The sequence below is a fragment of the Musca vetustissima genome, unplaced genomic scaffold, assembly GCF_032173495.1.
Source record: "Musca vetustissima isolate MV318-11 ecotype Yass unplaced genomic scaffold, APGP_CSIRO_Mvet_v1 utg6535, whole genome shotgun sequence".
In the NCBI taxonomy this organism is placed as follows: Eukaryota; Metazoa; Arthropoda; class Insecta; order Diptera; family Muscidae; genus Musca; species Musca vetustissima.
The window spans coordinates 20274-48071 of record NW_026886702.1 but is presented as its reverse complement, the minus strand read 5'-3'; the positions used below and the strand labels follow the sequence as shown (position 1 = coordinate 48071).

General features: G+C 35.7%; 4 protein-coding genes across 4 annotated transcripts; 3 read left to right on the top strand and 1 right to left on the bottom strand.

Annotated features, from left to right (window-relative positions):
* The first annotated feature begins 4587 nt into the window (after positions 1-4587).
* On the top strand, positions 4588-5792 carry LOC133334191 (uncharacterized). Its single transcript, XM_061542486.1, has 5 exons — positions 4588-4606; positions 4932-5017; positions 5088-5320; positions 5400-5553; positions 5625-5792. The coding sequence occupies exons 2-5, from the start codon at positions 4936-4938 to the stop codon at positions 5738-5740; spliced, it is 585 nt and encodes a 194-aa protein (XP_061398470.1). The 5' UTR covers positions 4588-4606; positions 4932-4935; the 3' UTR covers positions 5741-5792.
* Positions 5793-15771: 9979 nt separating this feature from the next.
* On the top strand, positions 15772-17427 carry LOC133334190 (UBX domain-containing protein 7). Its single transcript, XM_061542485.1, has 2 exons — positions 15772-16470; positions 16534-17427. The coding sequence occupies exons 1-2, from the start codon at positions 15772-15774 to the stop codon at positions 17425-17427; spliced, it is 1593 nt and encodes a 530-aa protein (XP_061398469.1).
* A 2410-nt stretch (positions 17428-19837) lies between these two features.
* On the top strand, positions 19838-23379 carry LOC133334188 (UDP-N-acetylglucosamine transporter). Its single transcript, XM_061542484.1, has 3 exons — positions 19838-19853; positions 20126-20245; positions 22442-23379. Exons 1-3 carry the CDS (start codon positions 19841-19843, stop codon positions 23377-23379), a joined length of 1071 nt encoding a protein of 356 aa, XP_061398468.1. The 5' UTR covers positions 19838-19840.
* Positions 23380-26030: 2651 nt separating this feature from the next.
* Positions 26031-26682, bottom strand: LOC133334187 (inosine triphosphate pyrophosphatase). The gene is made up of 2 exons (XM_061542483.1): positions 26445-26682; positions 26031-26368 (listed from the first exon to the last, which is right to left on the bottom strand). The coding sequence occupies exons 1-2, from the start codon at positions 26680-26682 to the stop codon at positions 26031-26033; spliced, it is 576 nt and encodes a 191-aa protein (XP_061398467.1).
* Between the last annotated feature and the right edge of the window lie 1116 nt (positions 26683-27798).

Below are 27798 nucleotides of genomic sequence, written 5' to 3'. Positions count from 1 at the left end.
CTTTAAAAAATCCACGTGACCCTTAGAACTAATTCCTTAAAGAAATTCACGCCTTTTGTTGGTCTGTAAAAAATATTCCTTGAAAAATCTACGCTTTTTGTTGACCCTCAAAAAATATTCTTTTAATTTTATTTGTAGACTAATTCCGTAATATTTTGTATTTATTGTAGGAGTTCTAGAGCGTATACATATTGTCGTTAATTATACTCCACCTTTACCCAAATCGTATAATTTGAATTACCGTTTATATTTTCTTTCGGCTATCGTATACAGAAAATTTAACACGTCAATTATAAATGCTACATCGTCCTAACATACCAAAAAGTTATATAATTTCCTTTTTTCATAATCGATTTATGGTATGATTTGTTATTTACTTCAAAGTGTACTTCAGTTTAATCCATCTTTCTGTGAATATGGACTCTCCGAGCGATATTTTTAGATGAAAATAATCTTTAGAAATCAGATATAAGTTAATAGAGTTAGAGATCTGATACTTATGAATGTTGTCGTTACTCATACACCACCTACATCTCCATTGTATAACGGTCGCATTGCCTCAGTGTTTATAAATTTCCCATCCTACCATAATAAACAATTTTTGTGGGTGATACATTGGTTTATGATACACTGGCCATCTATATTCCCAATGTTTTTGATCTTCTTCATCTTAATTCTTTTCAGCGAATAATATTTAAAGATCGAAGTAGAAAATTATATTTTTTTCAAAATATACCATCGTTTTCTTCATCGTTCTACGAATTATACTAACAGCGACATTTTCGTAAAACAGAAAAGTAGTTTTTCGAAGCCAGATTTGGAGAATGCGGTGTTGGAAAACACAATAATACCTTTGAAATAGTGCAAATAATGTATAATACATAGTCCTCCAGAGCGTATAATTGTCGTCATTACTTATACGTAACATACGTGCATTTTATATAATTCGAATTGGAATTTTATTTTTTATCGATTTTCTCTTAATTCGATGGAAAATTCTTTCCAGCGAATATTATTTTGAGATCGGAGGACAAAATTGTGCTTTCTTCAAAATATATAATAGTTGTCTTTACAAATTATCCTCACAGCGAAATTTTCTTCAAATAGAAAATAGTATTTTAAAGGCAGCTTTGGAGAATGTGGTGTTGGAATTTGCAATGCTACTTTTGGCACCATGCTAAAAAAATTATAATTCATACAAAGGCTTCATAGCGTATAATTGTTGTCATTACTTATACGTCACATCATCATCATCATTTAAATTCGGGTTTTATATAATTTAGTTGCCCTTTCAGAAGCCAAAATTCTATCGATATCAAATTGATATTTTGGAGGTTAAGAATTTATTAGTCCTTAAATATTTTCATACATTAAATATATATAAATTCTTGCCCTAATATCCGACCAAGAGATTACCTTTGTTATAAAAATTAGATCTATAGGTTGCATACAAGTGACAACTGATAGTAATTATTTACACAAAGATTTTATTAAAATCTATAAATTTTTTACAATGATATACTGTATGTATAAGGATGTTTTCCTTCAGAAATCAATATTTTTCAATACTGGAAATCTCAGTTTCAATGTGCATAACACAAAAGTAAAAAATTCTTCACTAAAAATATAATATATATATATATATAATGGCTTTTTAATAAGAATGCTATTCTCTAGAAGTGTTCTTCATAAAAATGTTCGAAATTCGGATCAAGAAATATTTTTTTCATATGTCGGTTTATGCTACCTGTAGTGTATAAATAATGACAGTCATATTTCTCCCAGATATTCTCCAAATTTATTTTAAGATGGACTACTTATGGATCATATAGATTTAATGACATAAAACAATTCCCTATGAAAATGCCCAAAAACGCATGTTAGCGCCTCGTTCTTGACATAATTTGCTGGCGCATCATTTTTTTTCCCTATAAAATATTAATCGGTCGGTTGCGTATACGTAACGACAGCAATTATACGCTCAGAGGCTCTTCAAATTATCGAAATTGCTTCGGCGACGTACTTCTACTTAATTCCTTCAACTAAGATGTATATCCCCCCGTCTGTAACACCTCGAAATATTTATTCATCGGAAATCCTATAAAGTATATATATTCTAGGTAGATTCCTTCTAAAAAAATGAAGACCTGAAATACGCCTTCTTCTTTTGGAAAAATTACTGCAATAGATCTCAATTATTCAATGATTTTTAGGCATTATCATAATGGAAAGATATATTAATCTTTCCATTATGATAATGCCTAAAAATCATTAAAATATTAATCTGATGGTTGCGTATAAGTAACGACAATATTCATACGCACAGAGGTTCTTCAGGATTTCTTAATGCTTTCATCATGAGGCAAATTTACACTTTAGTCTGCAATACTTTGTAATATAGAATGAGATCGCATAAAGTATATAAAAATTCTTGGTCAGAATAAAATTCTCTACCGATTGGACCTATAGGGCCATAATCAAAACAAATCACATCAGTTTTGAAATTCGGAGGAGAATAGTGTTGGCCAACAGATGCTACTATGTTCTAAGTAAGTAATTCAGAAACATGGACACCTCTCGCCAGGCCATACTCACAATTTAAAAGAGGCTGATACTACCCGTGCTGTTGTATGGGTCTGAAGCATGGGTACTTGCACAGTTTCTGGAGATATTTATGTGAGTTCCTGCCTATCGGCCTACCTCGCAGTGACTAAACCACAGGCGGAATTACGCCACCAGCACCGAAGTGCTGTACCAATCGGAGAGCATGCAGAAAGCACACTCTCCCCTCTCGTGAGGGTCCAAAGGACCGCGGCAACGGACATCACAACACAAACACTCAACGAAACTGCCCTCACGGACAACCTACACGACATCCAGAAGAGGAGGGAGATTGGGTACTTACACAATCAGAAGAAGCAGCTCTTGGAATGTTTGAGAGAAAAAAATCCGAGAGATCTATGGGCCGATCTGGGCATAGTCAAACGTAACGAGCTGCAGCGACTACGTTGGCTATGTCATGTTGGAAGAATGGATGAGGATTCCCCCACTCAAACGGCATATAAAAGCGAGCCAAGTGATAGTTCACGCAGAAGGGGAAGGTCACGAATAAGATGGAAAGATAAATTGGAAGACAACATCTCGGAGCATGGACATCATAATTGGAAAAGCTGCGCACAAAACCGACGAGCCTTGAAATCTTTTTTTAAGTTCGGCTTATGAAATAAATGTTCTGTCACAAGCCATCTAAGTAAGTAAGTTATTTTTATAGACTACTGTAGGAAAACGGCATTACAAATTCTTCAGGGCCAATATTCTGAAGCTCTAACCTATTTGGAATTTTCACAATGGCCTAAGATTAGAACTTTTTGTATGCATTTTCGGAAAGGACATTGAAAATGCTAGTAGGTCAATATTTTCCTGCAGCTCTAACCAATTTTTAATTTCCACAGGAACCTGACACAAATTCCATATTATGGGGAAATAGATTAGATTTCAATGTAGGATAACTGGGAATGGGCATTGAAAATTCAACTCGAGCAATATTTTACTGAAGCTCTAATCTATTTTCAATTTCCACAGAGGCCTGACTCAAATCTCATTTAAGGGAAAATATGTAAGGACCAACTGGTGTGCATTTTCGGAAAGGGTATCGGAAATGCTACTAGGGCAATATTTTCCTTTTTTTGTTCGAAATACATCCACGTTTTATATACGCCCATTTTCGAAATTTTGAAGATTTTACCACATTCTCCAACTAATTATTTGGATACCGTGTTCTTGGTATGGGGTCCTAATAGCAGATAATTCGGTCTAGTCGATGTGGCGTGGTTGGTCCTTCGACCTGTACCAAATTTCCGACAGTTAGAAACAATTCCAGTGATCTATGCTGCCGAACTGTTACTTGAACATTGTAGGGGATTTACACTTTCAAATATTTTATTTCCAAAATATAGTTTACGTCATAACCTCTACAATCGAATCTTATCAACGACCCCTTAATATTCTATTGATATTTAATATCAATTAAAGTAAAATTTCTTCGCCCATATCCATTCGCACTCAATCACACACACAGACAGGGGAACAGCTCCACTCGGTACACAAAAGGTCATTCATTTTATATGACGACAAGTGGTGTTGTGATTGCGGTAAAAATTAAAATGGTTTTGTAAAGTCCCCCCTTCCTGCCATCAGGGCGATGGTCGCCAATAATGCCGTTATTGAAAAATCGTATCGAATATGAATGTGTAATAATTATTCTTCCGATATGAGTTTGAATTTACAACCCAGTAAAAAATATTTGGAGTAATCCTCAACCGAGCAATAGAGGAGTAATGATTTCTTCATCCATTTGGAGTAATAAGCGAGCAATGTATGAATTTTGTTTTGCCAAAAAATTCCACGAAGTTGGAAAAAAATTGATGTCTCGCCTTATGCTCCAAATGGATCAATAAGGGATGCATCAAAGCATTTTTGGCATGTTTTTTTTTTGTTTGATGTAACTGTTGTTTAACTGTTGCTTTCGTCATGTTCGATTATTTCTTTATGGTTGTCCGTCCATTTGCTCAGTTTTCTTGTGTCCGTCTGAAGTGAAACACGTGTTGTAAGTGTAAATAAAGTGTAATTAAAAAAATTAAAAAAGTGTAATTAAAAAAATCAATTGGTAAAATAATGTGTGATAATTTTGTTTCTAAACGTCATCTTAGACGGCTTGTAAAAAAAGAAATTGAAAATTTCTCAAATTAGGAATTTGTAAGGCGAAAACACTAAATATCCACCGAGAGAAAATTAACATGCGTGACATATATTGCAAGATATTTTGCGTACCTGATGGGGAATATTTTGTATTTATTCCTATTCTACACCACTGTCAAATTTAGTAAATACTAATATTTAAACTATATTTCAAACTATTTTTCTACCTTAAGAACCATGAATTTTAATGCGAACATATTCCAAACTCAATCAGTTTTTACGGATGAAACTGTACAAAGCACACCGAATAATGTCGCAGGTAATGTTAACTCATAGCTCTTTTTATATTTTTTATCATAGTAATTATTTGATTTTATGTTCATTTCTAGAAACAAACAATGAAACAAAAAACACCAATAAAAAATTGGAAAACAAAATTGATCTCCTTCAAACTGAAGTCGAAGCTTTAAAGAAAATTATGTGTAAACAGACAATTTTGTTAGAACAGATCGTTAAACACATACGCCCAACTAGCAAGGATCTCAAAATTTTTCCAATAAATTCACTAGAGGAATTAAATTCGGCAGAACAATTAGTTAATAACGAGCCTGAATCAGAAGTGGTAAGCCAGAGTTTTTAATGCATAATTTAAGTGAATTTGGTACTAAAAGCTAATTATATTTATCTTTAATTATTTTCAGATATCATATATGAAACTAAAATTTGGCAAAGACAAAATAGAAAAGGCGTTACATGCAATGATTGGTGACAATATTTTGCTTCGGGTAAATTGGGATGGAGCTAAAAATAAGACAGCCATAAACAAATATCGGTTGTTTAACTTTTTTTATTTCGGTAATAGCTTGATTTTATAACGTGTTTTAAATAATATGTACATGATGTTTATTTTTCCTTTATTTTTGCAGAATCACTCAGAGACACCTACGAAACTTATCCTGAATTTGAAAAATCTTTTAAGTTGGCCTTTCGCAAATGTAAGGCAACATTTTACCGGCAAACCTACAGCCTAAAATCTAAATAAATAAAGTATTTAATATGTTTTTTTAATTATAAGAAATTATAGTACAAAAATGAATTATTTGTTTTTTTTTCGTTAAAAATAAATGATAAAATATATATTCTTTATTTTACTCTTTTCTTTTACTTCTTTACTTTCTTTTACTCTTTCAGGAGATAACAAAGATTACTCCCTTGATTCTCCTTTCCGAGATCAAAAGGAGTACTCCCTATATGCTTTTTCAGGAGATAACAAAGATTACTCCCTTTGTCCTCCTTTCCGATATGAAAACGAGTACTCCGTCTATGCTCTTTCAGGAGATAACAAAGATTACTCCCTTTGTCCTCCTTTCCGAGATGAAAACGAGTACTCCGTCTGTCATCCAATGGGAGCTCAAAAGGAGTGCTCGCCTCCTAGGACATGCAATGTTAAAAAAGAGTATAAAATGCAAGAGAGTCGGAGATTTAAGGAGTACTCCATTGCTCGAAAAGGAGCGTCCTACGATTAATCGTTGGATGATCCAATTTTTTACTTTCAATTTCATGCAACCAGTGACAAGTGTTGCCACATTGGGCAGTATGCAAGTGTAAAAGTGGTCAGACTTGCTTGGTGAACTAAAATGTAAAAAACGAGTAAAAACGTACCAAATACCAATTTACAAAATTATGTTGGGTTATGAACCTGAACATACGGACAATTTAAGAGGATCAGTGCAGAGGGGCCATAAAAAAATATTGAACATTTCTGGGAAAAAAATTTAATACATAATTGTCGGGATGTCAGAACATTCATCTACATTGATAAAATTCTCCACAGATGTTTTTCATGGCCCACCAAAAAGGTATTACCAAAATGGGTCGGATACCATTATACTATTTTTCTGCAAATATATTTTTCTCCGTCAAAGAATTCAGAATGCCAAATTCTAGTCAGTACGGGGAAAATGTGGCCCAAAAAACCTTCAAAATACCAAAACTGGATCGGGACCTTTTATGGAGACTAAATCGAAAATTATCTGCAAACTAGTTTTTCACTCCCCAAGAAACTGGAAATTATAGCGGTGGGATAATGTGACTAGACACATCGGTCTGATTGTGGAGACAAAATATTCAATCTGACCACTCACTGGAAAAAAAGGGTGATAGAACTTCAATCGCAGTCAACGACGAAACGGTGACCGGACGGAAAATATGAGCTAGTTATTAAACCGACAATTACTCGATGTTCCCGAAAGTAACTGGGCGAAACGAAATGTTCTGCGTCGTATCTCTCTCTCTTCCCGCCAAATACCCCCCACGAAATCTTTGCTTTTTACTATATGGACTGCGAGGAAGATTATTTTATTTATTTATTTAAACTCTTACATGTACACAAAGCCTTATTTGGCCAATTATTATGAATACATTATGCAAAATCGTTGATATATGGCACTACTCTAAAAACATGGACATTGAGAAATGTCCAAAAAAACTTATTATTATACCTCTTAGTGTGCAGGTCGAGAGACATATAATTCAGACCACTAACTAACCACCTACGGGGAACGTCTAAATGCTAACGGACGCGTCCATAGGTTGCAGATAATGGAAAGCTCAATATTATTCATTGGGTAGCTGTGTATATAAATAAATAGTCGCGACCAATCAGCAGATACTGGGGGAGCGTCCTGAAGGAAATTACCGAATGCCAAGGACTGACGAGACGAGAATGGTGCCTTCAAATATTCTATTGTCGGGTCCTAGGCACTTCCTTCATAACTGGCCTCCTTTACGCTTAGGCGACCTCGTGCATTTCAGGCTTAGCTGCCGGGTCCTTATCATTTCTTCCAATAAAAACTGTTATAGATTGCGATTTTTCAACTGATGTCCGTGTAGCTGCCTGCGCACCCTCAGACCTCTACAAGGTCAGTTCACATAAATCAATATCTACAAAGTATGAGAGCAATGGTAATGTACCGAACCAAACGTCTGTTCTCTCCCCGGCATTATTGAGGAAACCTAATCTTTCCACTTAAGTCAGAAGAGTATCCCGAATCATCTCTAAAATGACTCACCCTTGACAGACGAAAACGACACTATGGATACCACTGTGATTAACACTATGGCTACCCTAGTGTCTCCTACAATTAAAGGCGAGTCTTCCACGATGATGAAAAGAATGTAATCCCGACGAAGCGCTTCCTTGAGGTGATCGATACTTAGGTATTTTTTAGTCCCAACCTTCCAAAATACTCCAAACACAATAGTCCAACGGATTGGTATCCGTAAATTTTGATGGCTATTGTGCGCTGAAAATGAGGCGAGGAACCTCATTTTGTAATTTGTGTGCTGAGTGCGATGGTCCTGAGTGCTGTTGGAATGTCCAAGTTCTGCGGCAAAAATGTTTGCGTGCTCAAGGCTGTAATACACCCTCCAGAATATTTTCGCTATAATATTCGGCACTTATTCTGATGCCATTGTCGATTAATACGAGCGTAGAGTGACCATCGGCTGTTATGGCGGCCCAACCCATCACCATGGCCGGCGCTTGAGTTCTGGTGGCCAATCAAAGGTGCACATTTTCAGCTGACCTCTTTGGCAAGTAAACACGAAAATTTTGTTTGTTTACAAACTGCTGGAATGTTTTCTTATCGGAGAAAACCAAATTCGGCAGTTCATCACTTTCGGCCAAGCGAAGCAACTGTTTAGGTCTTTTGAGTCTTTTTTTCTGTTGCGGTGTAAATTCTTGCAGTTTTTGGAATTTCAATGGCTTTATCCTGAGCTTATTTTTCAATATTTGCCGAATGGAATATTGCGATATGTCGACCATTGTCAATGTACCGGACAACTCCTCTTCTGTTTCTTCAAACCCATCACTCTCGATAATGTCAACGCAAACCTGGAAAAGCATACCGACCTTCTTCTCGGCATTATTGTGGAAACCGGCTCCTTGCGCTTTAGTCAGGAGAGTATCCCGACTCATCTCTAATTCCTTAGTTCCTTCTAATTAACATTAAACTCAAATTCATTTGGAAGTTTTCACGGAACTATCCGAATAACATTGCGAGAGATTTCTCAATTTAAATAAGTCCTACGTCGCGTGTGATGTCGACCACAGTAGCCTTTCCATAGAAGGAGAAGACTGTGCGTAGACTGAGCACAACCGCGACGATGATGGCTGGGTCTTTTGATCTCCCAGTACCCTCAAAGGGATCTCTGTGTGTTGGGAAGTCCCCGACACCATCATCCACTGCGAAGGAGGGTATTGTAGTGTCGAAGTCGGCCCGCAGAAAGGCTGCTAAAACACAACCTCCCTCAGAGCAAATAAACAAACCTGCCAATACGATGGAAAACCAAATGTAGCAAATACGAAGTAAATGCTCGCGACAGTTGCAACTCTGGGGATCGGAACTTGAACACAGTCAATGGCTATGGAAAGAATGGGCAGCTAAAAAAGGATGTTAAAGCTAGATCCGCAGATAATCAAAAACTACTCCCAGTATTTTGGGATGTTGGACTGTCGGAATTCTTCGGCCATCGACTATGACATATAGCTCAGTATTTAGTTCATGTCTCGCAGTAGATATAGACGGGGATGTAATTAATTTCCTTTCCAGCATTTATGTTGAAACGGTGGCGATACAATCTTAACATCGGGAGGTAGTGCAGGAAGCGTCGCAAGTTAAAGATTGAGTAGCAGTGGTAATAAGACTCTTCCCTGTGGTATGCCCATTTTAATGTTGCGGTATTTAGGTATCCGACCTCTAAACTCCACATATGCCTCTATGACATTGAGATAGTTACCAAGCCAGCGTTTGGTAACATTGGGCAATGTGGAGTCCATGATATCACTAAGCGAAATCCGCGGTGGCGGTCGATTTTTGTTGAGGTCATTTGCAATATATGTAGTGATATCATTTAGGGCCTTGTAATACTGCGTGCTTTGCGGAATTCATACTTTTGGTCAGCTAAATGAAAATGATCATTCATGGTCGGTAGAAATATGGCTTCCAAAACTTTGGCTACCAGTGATAGGAGGGAAATAGTGCAGTGTGATTCTCCTAGATGAGCAGGTTTTTCAGATTTTGAAATTGGAATTCTCTGGAACTACTGGTGAGTTGTCCGATTCAGATAGGATTGTTTGCCAGATAATCCAGAGAGAGATTGGGCCGAGATGCTTTATCATGACTATAGACATGTCATCTGGGCCATGGGCTTTAGAAGCATTTGCTTTAGATATATGGAGCTTCTTGAATCTTCTCAATGTTGCTCTAAAGGTCCGTTTCTGCTGGATGGGATGGACAATGAATAGCTGATAGAATTAGTTCGCATATTTTTTGGCATCAGTATGTTGGGTATCCTCAAAGGTTATGGCTATGTTACCTATTTATTTAATTTCTGCATTTTTATTGTAGCGAATTACGAGTCGCCTGTACAAACTGTTCAAATAGAGTTTTTAATTTTCAAACTATAGAGTCCTTAGACTTCCTTAATAGTACGTTTATATTGTCCCGGGTTTGGTTAACCCAGTGGGTTTCAATTGCCATAAAGTAGGTTAACACGGAACCTTTAAAACTATACCCACTACAACGCAACAAAACGCAACTACGCTATTCTATGCTAAATTTTGCACGTTGTGCAAAATTTCATGTCAATCTGACAAAAATGAGGAGTATTTTGCACCATTTGCTTAAAATCGGACGAACATATATATATGGAAGCTATATCCAAATATGAACCGATTTCAACGAAACTTGTCACAGGTTAATTTGTACTAATTAAAGTACGTTTTGTTGCTATCAGCCATACATAGGGTCCTTGGTGCATTTACTTACAATCGATCGATAACATGGAAGCTATATCTAAATCTGAACCGATTTTCACGAAACGCGGCACACATCATTCCAAACTTAATTCAGTACGCAAATCGTGCAAATCGAACCATTTACATAAAATCGGACGAAATTATGTATGGGAGCTATATCGCAATCTGAATCGATTTTCTCGAAACTTACCACTCATCATTCTAGACTCCATTCAGTAAGCTATGCCAAATCTCGTGCAAATCGAAGGATATATAGGGACTTTGGTGCACTATTTACTTACTTATATGGGAGCTATATCTAAATCTGAACCGATTTTCACGAAACTTAACAAACATCACTCTAGACTTAATTTAGTATGCTGTGCCAAATTTCGTTTAAATCGAAAGATATATAGGGACTTTGGTGCACCATTTACCTTAAATTGGACGATAATATATATGGGAGCTATATCGCAATCTGAACCGATTTTCTCGAAACTTACCACTCATCATTCTAGACTCAATTCAATACGCTATGCCAAATTTCGTGTCAATCGAAGGATATAAAAGGATTTTGGTGCACCATTTACCTAAAATCGGTCGAAAATAAATATGGGAGCTATATCTAAACCTGAACCATTTCCTCCCAATTTTAATAGGGTTCGTCCTTGGGCGAAATAAATGAGCTGTGCCAAATTTCATCCAATTCGAATCAAAATGCGACCTGTACTTGGTTTACATTTTAACATAGACAGGCGGACGGACATAAATATATATGACTATATAAAGTGAACCGAAATAAATGAGCTGTGTCAAATTTCATCCAATTCGTTACAAACATATGCACAAAGTACTTTGTTTACATTTTAACATACAGTGTGAAGGGTATAAAAAATAGACTTAAAAAGTGATTCTAAGGAACCGTTTTTCAAATTACATTTTCATAGATTTTTTTATTTTTAATCTTTTGACTCATCAGTATTTTCTACCAAATTTAATACGATCCATCTGGCAACACCCCGACCATAAGTGATATGGTTAGCAATTGAGAAAAAAAACAACAACTCAGATTGCAAAAAATGCGAAACTAAAACAACAAAAACACTACATATACAATAAATACTGAAGTACAATTGAAAAATAAATAACAAACAACAAATACTTACATTGACAGATGCTTCAGCAGTTGATTTTTGATAAGTGAAACCATTTTGATTTAGAAATGTTTTTTTTTTGTGTAGACCAGTTTTTTGTTAGGGAAATCGAAAATACCACAATACAATATCTTCAGCATGGAAAGTTGGGAGTTGTGGAAAAAGAGGAAGCAAGCAGCAGCAAAAGTTGCTTAAGAAAATTCTCGCTCTCTCTTTTTTCTTTGATGACACTGTTGCGCTTTTATTTCTGTATTTTTTTTTTCTTATTTTTTTCAAATGTAAACAATGGAAATTCTTTGAGAAAAAATAATGAAACTCTATATTTTTACTGTGTTGTTATTTAATTTTCGTTAACTTTTAATTTGGACTTCTTTTTTTGTTTGTTTGTTTTTATTTATTTATTTTCACTTAGCACACACACACACACGCAAGACAACAATGTCTGATTGGATAGGGGGCACACAACACAACAACTCTCCCAATAAACTCTCATTGACAACACATCATCACACAACGGAAGAACAATAACAACAACAAGACGATAACATGATTACACAGCAGCAGCAGAGGCGGTCAAAAGAGTACAGAGCATGCAGCACAATACAACACTACTGCTCTCTACTATGCAGAGAAAAGTAAGCACGCACACACAGAGCCACACACACTTGTACTTGTGGTCTAACCACCATTCACTCTCGCCAAAAGATTCTTTTGCTTGCTGCTTCTTGCTTGTTTTACACTTCTATTATATTTTTGCATTGAAGGCATTCATATTTTTTCTGCAATTTTTGTTCTTCCTTTTTTTACATTCTTTTACTCATCATATGGTAGGAGATTTTTTTAATTGGGGAAAAAACTTCACAATTTTTTATTATAGATTAAATCATTGCATTCCATCGGCAATTCATGTATAAACATTTCCACATTTCTTTGCTTCTTTTTTGTTAATTTTATTTTTTCACTTTTTTATCGGTAGTTAACTTGTGCATTAAGGCAACAAAGAAGAAAATTTTTTTGCAAACAGAATATAAAAAATAGACACAATAATACACACAAACGTACAGACAGACACGATTTGATTAACGCCGATTACCCGATAGATGAACCGCTCTCACCGAGTTACAGAACACAATTGATTGCTCTCCATTGGGGCTGTGTGTTGTGTGGCAATTGGCTGGATGGCCCCCAAACAGCTGATTTTGACAAACGAAATCAAATGAAAAAGAAATACAAAGGAAAGAAAAAAGAAACGAAGTTAAAGAAAAGTTACAGTAACTCTACACAGTGGTTTCAATTACCAATTAACAAAAGAAATAAAATTAATAAAAAATATTTTTAATACTTTTTAACGGATGTGGATTTTTTAAAGAAAATTTTTAGCAATATAAGCGTGGATTTTGTAAACAATATTTTTAGAACAATAAACGTGGTTTTTTAAACAATATTTTTAGCACTACAAGCGTGATTTTTTTTCAATATTTTTAGCACTATAAGCGTGGATTTTTTAAACAATAATTTTAGCACTCTAAGCGTGGATATTTTAAACAATATTTTTAGCACTATAAGTGTGGATTCTTTAAACAATATTTTTAGCGCTATAAGCGTGGATTTTTTAAACAATATTTTTAGCACTATAAGCGTAGATTTTTTAAACAATATTTTTGTAGCACTATAAGTGTGGAATTTTTAAACAATATTTTTAGCACTATAAGCGTGGAATTTTTAAATAATATTTTTAGCACTATAAGCGTGGAATTTTTAAACAATATTTTTAGCACTATAAGCGTGGAATTTTTAAACAATATTTTTAGCACTATAAGCGTGGAATTTTTAAACAATATTTTTAGCACTATAAGCGTGGAATTTTTAAACAATATTTTTAGCACTATAAGCGTGGAATTTTTAAACAATATTTTTAGCACTATAAGCGTGGAATTTTTAAACAATATTTTTAGCACTATAAGCGTGGAATTTTTAAACAATATTTTTAGCACTATAAGCGTGGAATTTTTAAACAATATTTTTAGCACTATAAGCGTGGAATTTTTAAACAATATTTTTAGCACTATAAGCGTGGAATTTTTAAACAATATTTTTAGCACTATAAGCGTGGAATTTTTAAACAATATTTTTAGCACTATAAGCGTGGAATTTTTAAACAATATTTTTAGCACTATAAGCGTGGAATTTTTAAACAATATTTTTAGCACTATAAGCGTGGAATTTTTAAACAATATTTTTAGCACTATAAGCGTGGAATTTTTAAACAATATTTTTAGCACTATAAGCGTGGAATTTTTAAACAATATTTTTAGCACTATAAGCGTGGAATTTTTAAACAATATTTTTAGCACTATAAGCGTGTATATTTTAAACACTATTTTGTTCTTAGAAATTTCAAACCATATTTTTTATAATAGACGTGGATTTAAAAAAATTTATCACAATAGGTGAATTTCTACTACTAAAAGATTTTAGTAGTAGATATTTAAAAAGTATATATTTTATTACAAAAGGCGTAAGTTTAAAAAAAATTTGCAGTAGAAATTTTAAAAAAATATTTTATCACAATAGGCGTAGATTTTTTAAAAGAATTTTTCAACTACAGTCGTGGATTTTTTGAATTTTTTCCACTTACAAAATAAAAATTTATAAAAAAATATTTTTTACTAAATGCGTTGATTTAAAAACAAATTAAAAAACAATTAAAAACTCTAAGCGTGGATATTTTAAACAATATTTTTAGCACTATAAGTGTGGATTCTTTAAACAATATTTTTAGCGCTATAAGCGTGGATTTTTTAAACAATAATTTTAGCACTCTAAGCGTGTATATTTTAAACAATATTTTTAGCACAATAAGTGTGGATTCTTTAAACAATATTTTTAGCACTATAAGTGTGGATTCTTTAAACAATATTTTTAGCACTATAAGTGTGGATTCTTTAAATAATATTTTTAGCACGCTATAAGCGTGGATTTTTTAAACAATATTTTTAGCACTCTATAAGCGTGGATTTTTTAAACAATATTTTTAGCACTATAAGCGTGGATTTTTTAAACAATATATTTGTATAAGCGTGGAATTTTTAAACAATATTTTTAGCACTATAAGCATGGAATTTTTAAACAATATTTTTAGCACTATAAGCGTGGAATTTTTAAACAATATTTTTAGCACTATAAGCGTGGAATTTTTAAACAATATTTTTAGCACTATAAGCGTGGATTTTATAAACAATATTTTTAGCACTTTATGAGCGTGTATATTTTAAACACTATTTTGTACTGAGAAATTTAAAACCATATTTTTTTTATAATAGGTGTGGATTTAAAAAAAAATTATCACAATAGGTGAATTTCTACTACTAAAAGACTTTAGTAGTAGAAATTTAAAAAGTATATATTTTATTACAAAAGGCGTGAGTTTAAAAAAAATAGCAGTAGAAATTTTAAAAAAATATTTTATCACAATAGGCGTAGATTTTTTAAAAGAAAGTTTCCACTACAGTCGTGGATTTTTTGAATTTTTTTCCACTAACAAAATAAAAATTTATAAAAAAATATTTTTTACTAAATGCGTTGATTTAAAAATAAATTACTAAAGCCGTTGATTTTTTAATTTTTTTCCACTAAAGGTTTTGATATTTTTAAATTTGTTTCCACTAAAGGGAATAAAAAAAAGAAAATACTGAAGCCGCGGATTCTTAAAAGAATGATTTTTTAGTAAAGCAGCAGTTTTTTAAAACAATATTTTTTACTAAATGAGTTGACTTTTTAAAAAAATATTCATATTTTTAGGGTTGGATATTAAAAAAAATATTAATTTAAAACCAAATTTAAATCAATTTTTGAATTTGTTTTCTCACCCGAACAAATAGTGTTATTCATTTTAATGAATTAAATGAACTAGTTGCACTCACCAACAAAATGACAACCTACAAACCCCTATAGCTTTTGTCATCATTCCTCTCTAGTTTACCCTTGCTCTGCTCGTTTTCAATCTGCTGAACCCTAATTTCGATTTAAGCGAGTGGGGTGAAAACATATTTTATTGGCAAAAAATCACAAAATTTACCAAGTAATTGCTGATATCCAGAACACATTTGGGAAGCTAACATGTCCCAAATACCCAGTGAATTGGTGCAGAGTGTTTGTGAAGTGACAGGAACAACTGAGGCGGAGGCAAAACATCTACTCTCCGCTTGCAATAATGAAGTGGATGCTGCAGTTGCGTTGTTTTTCGAAGGTGGTGGTACCAGCCAACTGGCCAGTGATGATGCCAATTTACCGCTGATCGGTGGCGATGATGATGGAGTGCGGGCACCCATTGCTCCGATACGTGAACAACTGATCGGACCGGAAGATGATAATTTTTATGCTGCTGCACCACCACCACGATTGCGTAGCACAAGGCGTGTTAAGGTCTGTCCACTACGGGATTTCGCCCGGGAGGGTGCTCTCATGGAGGAACAGTTGCAGCAACAGGAGGCCGGCAGTTATGTGGCCTTGGATAATCTGTACGAGACGGCGACGCATAGTCGCAGTTCGTCGCGTAGAAATCGGGCAGCAGATATGGTTGCGGCTGCCCAAATGGCTGAACCGAAAAAGAGCCGTTTGGAGGATTTGTTTCGACCACCAACAGACATTGCATTTGCCGGTAGCATGCAGGCGGCTAGAAGTCGTGCCGAGGCACTGCATCAATGGTTGCTGGTGAATGTTCAAAGTGATAATTTCGATTCACAGCTATTAAATAGGGATGTGTGGTCGGACAAGGCATTGCGAAAGCTGATGAAGAGGCAATTTCTGCTGTGGCAGGTTAGTAAAATGGACTTCGTTTAAAAATTACCACAATTATAAATCCCGTGTGTATTCTTTCAGGTCGATGGCGATTCTTCGGAGGGTCGACGTTTTGTGGCCTTTTATCATTGTGCCAAAATTCCATATGTGTGTGTTATTGATCCCCGCACGGGTGAGGAGATGTGGAAGTGTCCCAAACCCAAACAGGCCACCGTATTGCTAAATGAACTCCAGCAATTCCTGGTGGAACACAAAGACTTTAGCCAAGAACTAGCTGATGATTGTGGTCCATCAACTTCCAATAAACGTTCAGCCACTGCCATTTGCCTGGATAGCGACGATGATAATGATGACGGCACTAATGCCAAGGCTAGTAAATATAATGCCGATGCTGATGAAGGTAATTCCAATGCCAGCAGCGTTTCATCGGTGAAGTCCGGTGGGAAAAATCCGAAGAAACGTAATAAAATAATGGAACTCTCGGAAGATGAACAAATTGCCTTGGCCATACGTAATTCCATGAAGGAAAATGGTGGTGCTGGTAAAAATCGCAAAAAGAATGGCATCATCGATGAAGATGACAGTGACGACGAGGACAATGATGATGGCGAAGATGCCGCCAGTGAGTTGGGCAGTGTGGAGGAGTTTAACGAAGACGATACTAAGGCTGCCTGTGAACGTACCTCCTACGAGGAACAATTGGGCGCAAATAAATCCGAACTGACCATGCTGAAGTTACGTGTGATCAATGCCGAAGGTGCCGATGAAGTCGTACAATTACGTTGGCCCTCCGATACCAAAGTGGAGGTACTACACTCCTACATACGACAATGTCATTCGCATATTCCAAAAGCTGGCTACAAGCTAATATGTGCTTTTCCTCGAAAAACTCTAGAATCGGAACATAATGCGTGTACACTGAAGGAAATCGGTTTGCATCCCTCTGCCAATTTACACATCACCCTAGATGATTAAGATTGTGTGATGATGATTGCAAAAAAGCGTGTTTTGTTAAACTATCTCAAAAAATGAAATGAAAAACTAAAACTGAAAAATATGTTTCACGCAGCTTTCATAACACATATGTGTATGTATTTTTGTTTTCCAGAGTTCCATGTCCTCGTCATATGTATCTCTTAAATTATTATGTGTTTAGTTTAATCAACCTCCTCCTCTACTACATATATTTTTTATTCATCATTTATGTCATATTTTCTTGTTTCTTCATAATCATATTCCACATGACTTCTATTTCTTTTTCATATCTATTTTATACTCTTATTTGCATACTCTACGCGTCTTTATCGTAAATAAATGAAATTAAGAACCTACCAATATAAAAATATTTAAAATATAAGTCCAATGTTAAGGAATTCTAAACATATGTGATGATTGTTTTATTTTCTTTAAAAAATTCAACTCCTATTAAGGTACTTAAAAAATTGATCTTTAAAAAATCCACCCTTAGAGTGGAAAAGAATTCAAAAAAACCACCCTTAGAGTGGAAAAAAATGCAAAAAATCCACGCTTAGAGTGGAAAAGAATTCAAAAAAACCACTCTTAGAGTGGAAAAAAATTCAAAAAATCCACGCTTAGAGTGGAAAAGATATTCTTTAAAAAATCCATGCTTATGAATATTCTTTAAATAATCCAGGCTTATAGTGCTAAAAATATTCCTAAAAAAATCCACGCTTAAAAAATATTCTTTAAAATTCTTCGCATCCTTAAAAAATAGTTATTAAGAATTATTTTATAAAAATCCTTAACAAAATATTTTAATTTTATAACCCTTTACATTAAATCTCACCAAGAGCATAATGAGAAGGCTGAGATTTTTTCTTCTTTGGTAAATTCAACATTAAATAGTATATAATAGGAAATGACGTCCGTGGTGTTCTGAAGATATCAACAACACTACATTAGAAAAAAATCATTATTTTTTATCGCTTTACTGAAAACTAATTTTATGTGCTTGAGTGATAAGAGTAATGATAGGTTGGTGGTGTTCTATGATACTCTACAATTGGCATACATGGTTCAACTAAATAGAGATTGGATTTTCAAATGCGGCCGGAAGAGCTGTTATTTTACAGAAGGTATTGGATGTCCGATTTTTTTATATCTTCCAACATAAGGTAGAAAGATTATTAACCTTGGCATCCCGTTTTGCAACCTCGAAATAATAGTCGGAGACCCCATAAAGTAGTTATTATATTCATGATCAGAATAAAATTCTTATGGAGTTTACACTGAACTTTTTCTCGAAATAATGTCTATATATCTGTTAAAAATCCGAGAACTATTGTCATATGTGCCACCCTTATTTAATCATTCATTCTGGAATCTAAATGAAAAAAGAGTTATTTTTTCCATTTAATTATTTCACAAATCTGACCAAGTTCTTCGAAGATCCCTTGATGCTTTAATGTATGGCCCCTTGTTGCCTTAATGTATGGTCCCTTGTTGCCTTAATGTAGGGTATTTTTTCATATTTCAAATTCAAATTTAAAAAAAAAAAATTAACTGAACAAACCACTTGTCCATAGCCCCAAGCAAATAAACACATTTGTCAATGGAGCCAGCCAGTCAGCCAGCAGCAGCATGAATTTTCAAGTAGCGGCAAATAATGGCCAGAGATGGGATTCTCTTGGTATTTCTCAGTTAATTTACATTTGATATATTTTCGGTTAAAATACATTAAATGTTAACTGATTTCCATTAAAATTATTTGTAGATTATTTAATTTTTCCCTTTTTTTAATAATTATTTACAATTTCCATCAATTCCCGCCTTAATTTATAAAACTTTTCTTATTGGTTTCTCACTATCTCTCTCTCTCTCTGTCACTCTGCGACCTCTTTGGTACTCTTTGGCACACACCGCAAAGATGCCATCTCTGAAAAGACGCAGTCAACGCAATAACAAAAGTAAACAAACAAAATAACAGTATGGATGAGGAAGTGTGAGAGAGCATGCATGTGTTATCTCACATAATTCTCAGAATACGATTGCCGCTTGCTTTCTCTCTCTCAGCTGGCTGTAATTTTTGTTTACGTGGAATTTTGACGTTTCTATCAGTCATTTCTTTGCCTATTTTCTGTTTGAACAAGCAAGAACCCATTCAATTTGATTGTGCCGACCGGAATCAAATCACAGCAAGATTGGGAAGGAATGTAGTTAGTTAGGCATTCACTTGTTGTTATTTATTTTATTTGTAAATTAAATATTTGGACCCAGAAAAGGCAGCATCCAATTAATAAATTATCTTGCCAAAAAGGCTATTACATCAAGCAGCAGCAGAAGAAGTGAAGTTTATACAGCTGTTTTTTTAACACTTGTCAATAAAAGGAAAGAAGTAACAACAACACGGCAGGGGCCCAACAACAAAATGAATATACACAGTAAGTACTGGCAGCAGCAGCAAATGATGAGCAAATATAACACAACTAACCACTTTTGGAACAAGACAATAGTTGATGCCATTACCACAATCTATTAAAATATTGTGTGAAGTTGTTGGTATTACAATAAATCATCATCGAGACTTTGGGTCTTTTCTTGTTGACTGGTTGTGTGTACTGTTTGTTGTGTGGTGTTGTCATCGCCTTCGAGCCCTTTTTAGTTAAACAAATGACCATCATTAATAAATTCCGAAAATCTCATTCATTTCCAGTCAATGCCAATCATCTGAAATATATCAGTTTAATAACCCTAACTCTACAAAATGCAATTTTGGGCTTATCGATGCGTTATGCCAGAACGAGACCGGGTGATATTTTCCTTAGTTCAACGGGTAAGTTGAAATTTTATTATTTGTTGGAAAATAATTAGGTACTCTGGATCCGTACGTGGTGGAAGAAGTAGTTTGTGTACAATTATATTCATATTTAATAGCCTACAGGTGAACAGGTTATGTGTTCTATTATCATGATATTAAAGTGAAGTCATAGAGTGAATTTATTTTGGCCCACTCACAATGGACCACATGGCAAAGTAAGTTGGAACTTTTGATTTGAGTGCAATGTTTAGTGTAATTAAATATTTTAGAGGAGAAATTTAGCTATTTAATTTCGGGACTACAAAGTGATTCAATAAACTTTTTGGTATTCAAAGAAAAGTTGCCGTATTTTGAAATAATAAAGATGAAGTTATTTAATAGAGAACCTAACGCCGCTTTGGATATATAGAAGAGGTCATATACGTCATTCTACATTCAACACGGTACCCTGTAAAAAATTAATATTAACTGAACAAACGCGAGGTCTTTGAAATGATACCTATATATTCAGAGTAAAGTTTTAAATCATAAAAATTTGTAAAACCAATCGCCAAGTGTCTACCCTATGTCTCACACGTGCCCTCATACCACACTGCACTTATTTAATTGCCCAGCCAAATCTACTCATCTTACTCCTGAAGTTATGTGGTTGCAGCCAGTGGAAGTAGCTGCGACAATTTTGAGAGAGATGTCTAAAATTACGTAAAACCGCCTTTAGAGCTGCAGGCCTATTCAAAAGTGCTGATGGGGTAAAGGTCCGTGGAACACCGCCACCGAAAACAGAGGTTTTTAAAGATTCTTTTTCAAAGATTCATTTTCAAAGGACCAGAAGCGTGGATTTTTAAAGAATATTTTCCAGATTAATAAGCGTGAATTTAAAAGACTATTTTTCAAGGATCAGAAGACCAATAATCGTGGATTTTTAGATGATATTTTTCCAAGGACCGGGAGGCCAATGAGCATGTATTTTTAAAGAATAATTTCCCAAGGACCGGGAGACCAATAAACGTGGATATTTTAACGAATATTTTTCCAGGGATCAGGAGACCAATAGACGTGGATTTTTAAAGAATATTTTCTGCAAAGATCAGAAGACAAGGACCAGGAGAAAAATAACGAGGATTTTTAGAGGATATTCTTCAATTAGCGTGGATTTTTAAAGGATATTTTCCAAAGGACCGGGAGACAAATAAGCGTGGATTTTTAAAGAATATTTTTCCAAGGATCAGAAGACCAATAAGCGCAGGTTTTTAAAGAATAATTTTCAAAGGACCGGGAGACCAATAAGCCGTGGATTTTAAGGAATATTTTTTCAGGAATCCTTTGGCCATAAGGGTGGAATTTAAACAATAATTTCCAAAGGACCAGGTTATTATTTATCAAAGCACCAGAAGAGAAATAGGAGTGGATTTTGTTAGGATTAATTTTTCAGGGACCACTAGACCATTAAGGGTGGATTTTTTTCCGGCACCATCAGACCAATAAACTTGGACTTTTTAATGATTTTTTCAGGGATCAAAAAATTAGGTCTGGGGAATGTCTATAGATGGTTCTACTGGGATAATGGAAATATTTGCAACTTGCAGAAGCTCTTCTAGCGATAGGAGACCCACTGAAGATCTTCCATTAAGAAGATACATACATAAGGTCTCCTATATACAGATCAATTGGGGGCCATCTATCAGTATATACCTTCAAATGATCTCCAGATACCTCCAAATAAATAGAAAACAACCACATATATTTATCTATCGATATATATATATGTAGATGCAATGTGTTATGCTATGACAGAAATTGTTTTTCGAAGAAACACACACATTTCTTATCAGAGCAGAGCAGTGGCAATGATATTCGGTTTCCCGATAAAGAATGATATGAAGTGTTTTTTTTCTTTTGCCCTCTACATTGTAAAATGTCTCTTGTACCACTCAAAAAGAAATTATTTTCTTAACACAGTAAAAAATAGATAAGAATGAAGAAATTACCTCCTTACCGCTCTCACACAATTTAATTAATATTAATTAAATTATGTAGAGGGTGTTTCAAAATTTAATGGAATTGATATAAATATTAATTACATAAATAAGGATTTATTTTATTTAAATATTTCCCTTGAAAAAAACTACTTCTTCCATAGATCACCGGCATCTCTTTTGCAATGCATTGAATTATTCAAATTTAATAAAATTTGTTCTTCTCCCTTTCCAGCCGTTCTTATGTCCGAAGTGGTAAAACTAATAACCTGCCTGATTTTGGTCTTTAACGAAGAGGGTAAAGATTTTCAAAAATTCGTCAAGACATTACACAAAACCATCATTGCCAATCCCACGGATACCCTAAAAGTGTGCGTTCCCTCGCTGGTGTATATTGTACAAAATAATCTGCTCTATGTATCGGCATCACATTTGGATGCAGCCACCTATCAGGTGACATATCAATTGAAAATCTTGACCACAGCTATGTTTGCTGTATTTATATTGCGGAAAAAGTTGCTGAGTACTCAATGGGGTGCATTGGTTTTGCTACTGATTGGTGTGGTCATGGTACAATTGGCCCAAACCGTAACAGATGCCTCGGGAGCTGCTGCACAAACCACCAATGGGGTGGAACAAAACCGCTTCTTGGGCCTAATGGCTGCATTGGGTGCCTGTTTCCTTTCCGGTTTTGCTGGTATCTATTTTGAGAAAATTCTCAAAGGTGCCGATATCTCGGTGTGGATGCGTAATGTCCAGCTGTCGCTGTTAAGTTTACCCTTTGGCACCATCACCTGTTTTGTCAGTGATGCTTCGAAAATATTCGAACATGGCTTCTTTTTCGGCTACGATCTGTTCATATGGTATTTGGTTTTGCTGCAGGCCGGTGGTGGCCTAATTGTGGCTGTTGTTGTAAAATATGCCGATAATATACTCAAAGGTTTTGCCACCTCGCTGGCCATTATCATCTCGTGTGTGGCCTCAATTTATATTTTCGATTTTAATTTAACATTTAAATTTGCTTTTGGTGCTGCTTTGGTAATTGTTTCGATATTCCTGTATGGCTATGATCCCAACAAAAAGATAGTGGGTGCGGCGGCGGGTCCCATTAAAGTGGTAACAAATAGCAGTGCTGGTACTCTGCGTCCCGATGAAGAGAAATTGTTGCCTTAAAGAGGGATGGGGAATTTTTTTGGACTCATTGCAGTATTTACAACAGCAACAACAACTATCGCGTTAGATTTATTTCCACCAACGACGAACTCGACGACAATGAACCTATGGCCATGCAGGTGGAAATAAATTTAAGCGACATATTTTTTTACAATAGAACCTATAAATATACATACATATATAGTAATAATAATGAAAGATGCAAATCTCAAAAAGAAATATTGATAATTTTACAATTACGAAAAAAACTTTATTGTATATAAAAAACAAAAACAACAAGAAACTGATGCCCGCATTCTACAAAATATAATATATTTTATTAATAGATGTAAAACCCGAAAAAGAAAAGTGTTTTAAATGCAGGGAAAATTACACAGAAAATTATATACCAAAGGCGTGGATTTTTTAAAGAATATTTTTGAAAGGCCAACTAAGGGTGCAGATTTTTTAAAGAATATTTTTTCAAGTCCTAACCGAGGCGTGGATTTTTTAAGGAAACCTTTCTCTTTTAAACACCTCAAGAGCTGCCTCTTCTGCTTGCGGAAGTACCCTTGGTTCAGATCCATATAACAGCACGGGAAGTATCAACGTCTTGTAGAGTGTGAGTTTGGTCTGGCGAGAGGTGGGCTTGTTTCTGAATTCCTTACCATAGTAACATCTGTTGGCCATCACTACCCTTCTCCGAATTTCAAAACTAATGTAATTCGTTTTGTTTATGGCTGTACCAAGGTATATAAAATCTTTAGCTACCTCGAAGTTGTAGTTCTCAAGTTCCACAGTTGGTCCTAGTCTACTGGACATCTTGCCCGTTGATACCATTAGCTTGGTCTTCTCGCCGTTTACTGGCAGACTCCTCAATTTATTCAAAGGTGCCTGTTACCGCTCGCAATGTTCGACCCATTATATCGATGTCATCGGCGTAGGCGAGTAAGATGTGTTGTTTGGTGTACAGAGTGTCATTTCTGTTCACCTTTGCGTCTCGTATGACCTTTTCCAGCAGGATGTTAAAAAGATCACACGACAAACTGTCATCTTGTTTGAATCCTCATTCGGTATTGAAGGACCCCGATAGGTCCTTTCCGACTTCACACAGCCCACTGGATAGCACTTTATATGCGATTGGAAGGAGACTTATTCCTCTATAGTTGGCACATATCGTCTTGTCTCCTTATTTATGCACGGGACACAGGTTGCTGAGGTTCCAATCATTGGGCATGCACTCCTCTAGCCAAATTGTACTAATCAGCTGGTGCATGCTCCTGACCAGCATTTGACCACCAGTCTTGAATAGTTCGCTGATAACCCATTGGCTCCTGCTTCTTTATTGTTCTTGAGCCGATTAATTGCTTTTATGACCTCATCTTGGCTAGGTGGTATACACTGTATACCATCACCTCTTATTGGTTCTGAGGTATCTTCTTCACCGACACTATTTGATACCAGGAGCTTTTCAAAATGCTCCCTCCAGATCCTCAACACACTGTCTGTATCTGTCACCATGTTTCCTTCTTCATCTCTACAGAAGGATGTGCCTGCACCAAAGCCTTCGGTTTGGTGTTTTACTCGTTGGTAAAATTTCCGGACTTCATTCTGAAACGTGAATATCTCGATTTGCTCACGCTCACGTTTTTCTTGTTCTTTCTTCTTTTTCTGAAAATACGTTCATCCACTCTCCTTTTCTCCCGATAATTCTCCATCACGTTACGTGTTGCTACTGTCTGCGGGGTTGCCCTATACGCTGCGATTTTCACAACAGTACCATTACGACACTCCGGGTCGTACCATGGGTTTCTTGGTAGTGATTTTTGGTACCCAAATGTTGCTTTTGCTGCAGTTTGTAGGGAGTGGGCAATTCTTTGCAATTGTGCTTCTATACTATTATCGGGACAAGAAGTGCTTTCGTCAAGCAGGTGGGTAAGTTGAGCAGAGTACGCCTTGGCTACCTGTTGTGTTTTCGACGTCGAGTTTCCGTGTTGTGTTAGATCGCACATTTGCTGCAACATTAAGACGGGTGCGAACTTGGCAATGCCACAAGGTAATGGTCCGTATAGATATTTGCTCCTCGTATCGATCGAACGTCTAAAATACTGGAGGAATGCCTTCCGTCTATTACAACATGATCAATTTGATTTCTCGTTGCTTGATCAGAAGAAATCCAGGTGGCCTTGTGTATATCGAGATGCTTGAATCTGTTGTTCCTACCATGTTTTTTGCTTCCGCAAAGTCAATCAATCTCATGCCGTTGTCGGATATTTCTTCATGAAGGCTGAATTTTCCGACAGCCTTTTTTTGCATTAAAATCTCCTAGCAGAATTTTAAAGTCATGACCAGGGCAGTCTATATAAGATCTCAAAAAGTCGTCTGTCTGTAGAAGACCTCAAAGTCTTTTATCTTTTGAAGACACCAAGAAGACATCTGTCTATAGAATACCTCAATAGATATTCTGCCCCAAGAAGACCTAAAGGTTTGTCTAAAGAATATTATTGGGTAATTTTATTGAGGGTATTTAGAAGGTTTTATAATTTTTTTATTATTTTGTGTTTTTATTAAAAATATTTATTTTTAAACAATTTATTTCAAATAAATTCCTCACAATGTACAGCGTCTTAAGGCATGCAAAATAACTTTGGTTCCGATCAGTCTGCCTTATCTTATTTCGAATTACTGCTACCCTCTAGAAAATGCCTTTGTAGAGCATCCAAGGCACGAAAACGATGTGATATTTTATTTTTCTCCACCTTTGGCATCTCAGCATATGTCAAATTATAACCATTCGGTTGGAATATGGGATCCCAACCAAAATCTCTGGGACCACGTGGTTCAACAATTGTACCTTCGGTTATACCCTGGAATAATATGGGTTCACAATCACTACCCTCGCTAAATGCCAGTGTACAAACGGCCTTTGCCGACTTGTCTTCCCAACCGGTTAGGAGTTTGTGCAGACCTTCGGGTTCTAGTTTTTCCAAGAACCATTTAATATAGGGACCTAGTCGGAGCAAACAAAAAACACAAATAAAATAATTCCCTAGGTGAAAATTGTTGGTATTGATTAAAAACATTACCTGGTAAATTCTTCAGCGCGTTAAAACACAAACAGGTGTCCTCAACCAATACGGGTCCATCAACTTGCCGGGCAGCTTCTTTACATTTCTTAATGGCAATTTCATCGATTTCACCCTGTAGTTCGGGTAAATCGATTTTCTTCGATATTACCTGCCGCGGGAAATTCGGACCCAATATAGCCACCAATTCTTCTAATTTTTTGGCATTGCCGGTTACAAAAGTTATTGGTCGGGACATGTCGGAGCGCTTCAAACCTATACCCTTCCGCAAATTGTTCCTCGTTGTGGGGTGGTTTTGAAATGTTTACGAATGTTATGTGAAAGAAAGGGGGCGAAAATGTAAATAAACGGGATGAGATGTGTTCCTTATACAATATAACTTATAGCAGGTTTACACCCAGAACAATTATAACAAGCAGCTGTTAGTAGCTTATATGAATAACAAAAAAATAGTTCAAAGGATCATAAGCTTAATAAGCGGGTATATTTAGTAACCCTTTGTCCCCCTCTGCGTACGTCCCTGACATGACTGGTGTCGTTAGCACTATTACAGACTCCTCTTCTGACACATCCAAATCCATTATAGGACGTTTATGTTATACTGGATTCGGGTGACGTAGAGGATGATAGATACCAAGCAAAGGCTCTGATTGGCTTTTACATGGCGAAGCCCAGGCTTTTCTTGATTCCTCTTTGATCTCAATTGTGGACACTGACCTCCCCGCGGTGTCACCTGGTGTAGCTATTTTCATCATGCATTGAAATAGGGAGCTGATATGTGCCGAGAGTTCACTCATACGAACTATAAGTGGATGAGAGAATTGCTATAATCCGTATAAAAGCGAAGTTCTTCTACATCAGTCTTATTTGCGCCCATGCTCCGACGAAAGACAAAGATGAGCAGACCAAAGACATATTTTACGAGCGCCTAAAAACAGCATATGGTCGCTGCCCTGGCCTCGACATTAAAATTCTGCTAGGTGATTTTAATGCAAAAATCGGAAAGGGAAAATATTTTTGGTCCCATCGTCGGAAAATCCAGCCTCCATGAAGAAACATCTGACAACGGGATGAGGTTGATTGCCTCCGGGGCAGCAAAAAACATGGTTGTTGGCAGCACCCGATTCAAGCATCTTGATATACACAAGGTCACCTGGATTTCTCCTGATCAAGCAACGAGAAATCAAATTGATCATGTTGTGATAAACGGAAGGCATTCATCCAGTGTATTAGACGTTCGATCGATACTAGGATCGAATATCGATTCGGAACATTACCTTGTGACAGCCAAGGTTCACACCCGTCTTTATGTAGCAGCAAAGGTCCGATCTAATGTAACACGGAAACTCAACGT

Bases quoted from the DNA above. Each gene is read 5' to 3' on its own strand.
- LOC133334191 (XM_061542486.1), top strand. From the start codon at position 4,936: ATGAATTTTAATGCGAACATATTCCAAACTCAATCAGTTTTTACGGAT. The intron at 5,018-5,087 runs GTAATGTTAACT...GTTCATTTCTAG, and splicing joins CACACCGAATAATGTCGCAG to AAACAAACAATGAAACAAAA. The intron at 5,554-5,624 runs GTAATAGCTTGA...TTATTTTTGCAG, and splicing joins GTTTAACTTTTTTTATTTCG to AATCACTCAGAGACACCTAC.
- LOC133334190 (XM_061542485.1), top strand. From the start codon at position 15,772: ATGTCCCAAATACCCAGTGAATTGGTGCAGAGTGTTTGTGAAGTGACA. The intron at 16,471-16,533 runs GTTAGTAAAATG...GTATTCTTTCAG, and splicing joins GGCAATTTCTGCTGTGGCAG to GTCGATGGCGATTCTTCGGA.
- LOC133334188 (XM_061542484.1), top strand. The intron at 20,246-22,441 runs GTAAGTTGAAAT...CTCCCTTTCCAG, and splicing joins TATTTTCCTTAGTTCAACGG to CCGTTCTTATGTCCGAAGTG.
- LOC133334187 (XM_061542483.1), bottom strand. From the start codon at position 26,682: ATGTCCCGACCAATAACTTTTGTAACCGGCAATGCCAAAAAATTAGAA. The intron at 26,369-26,444 runs GTAATGTTTTTA...TGCTCCGACTAG, and splicing joins CGCGCTGAAGAATTTACCAG to GTCCCTATATTAAATGGTTC.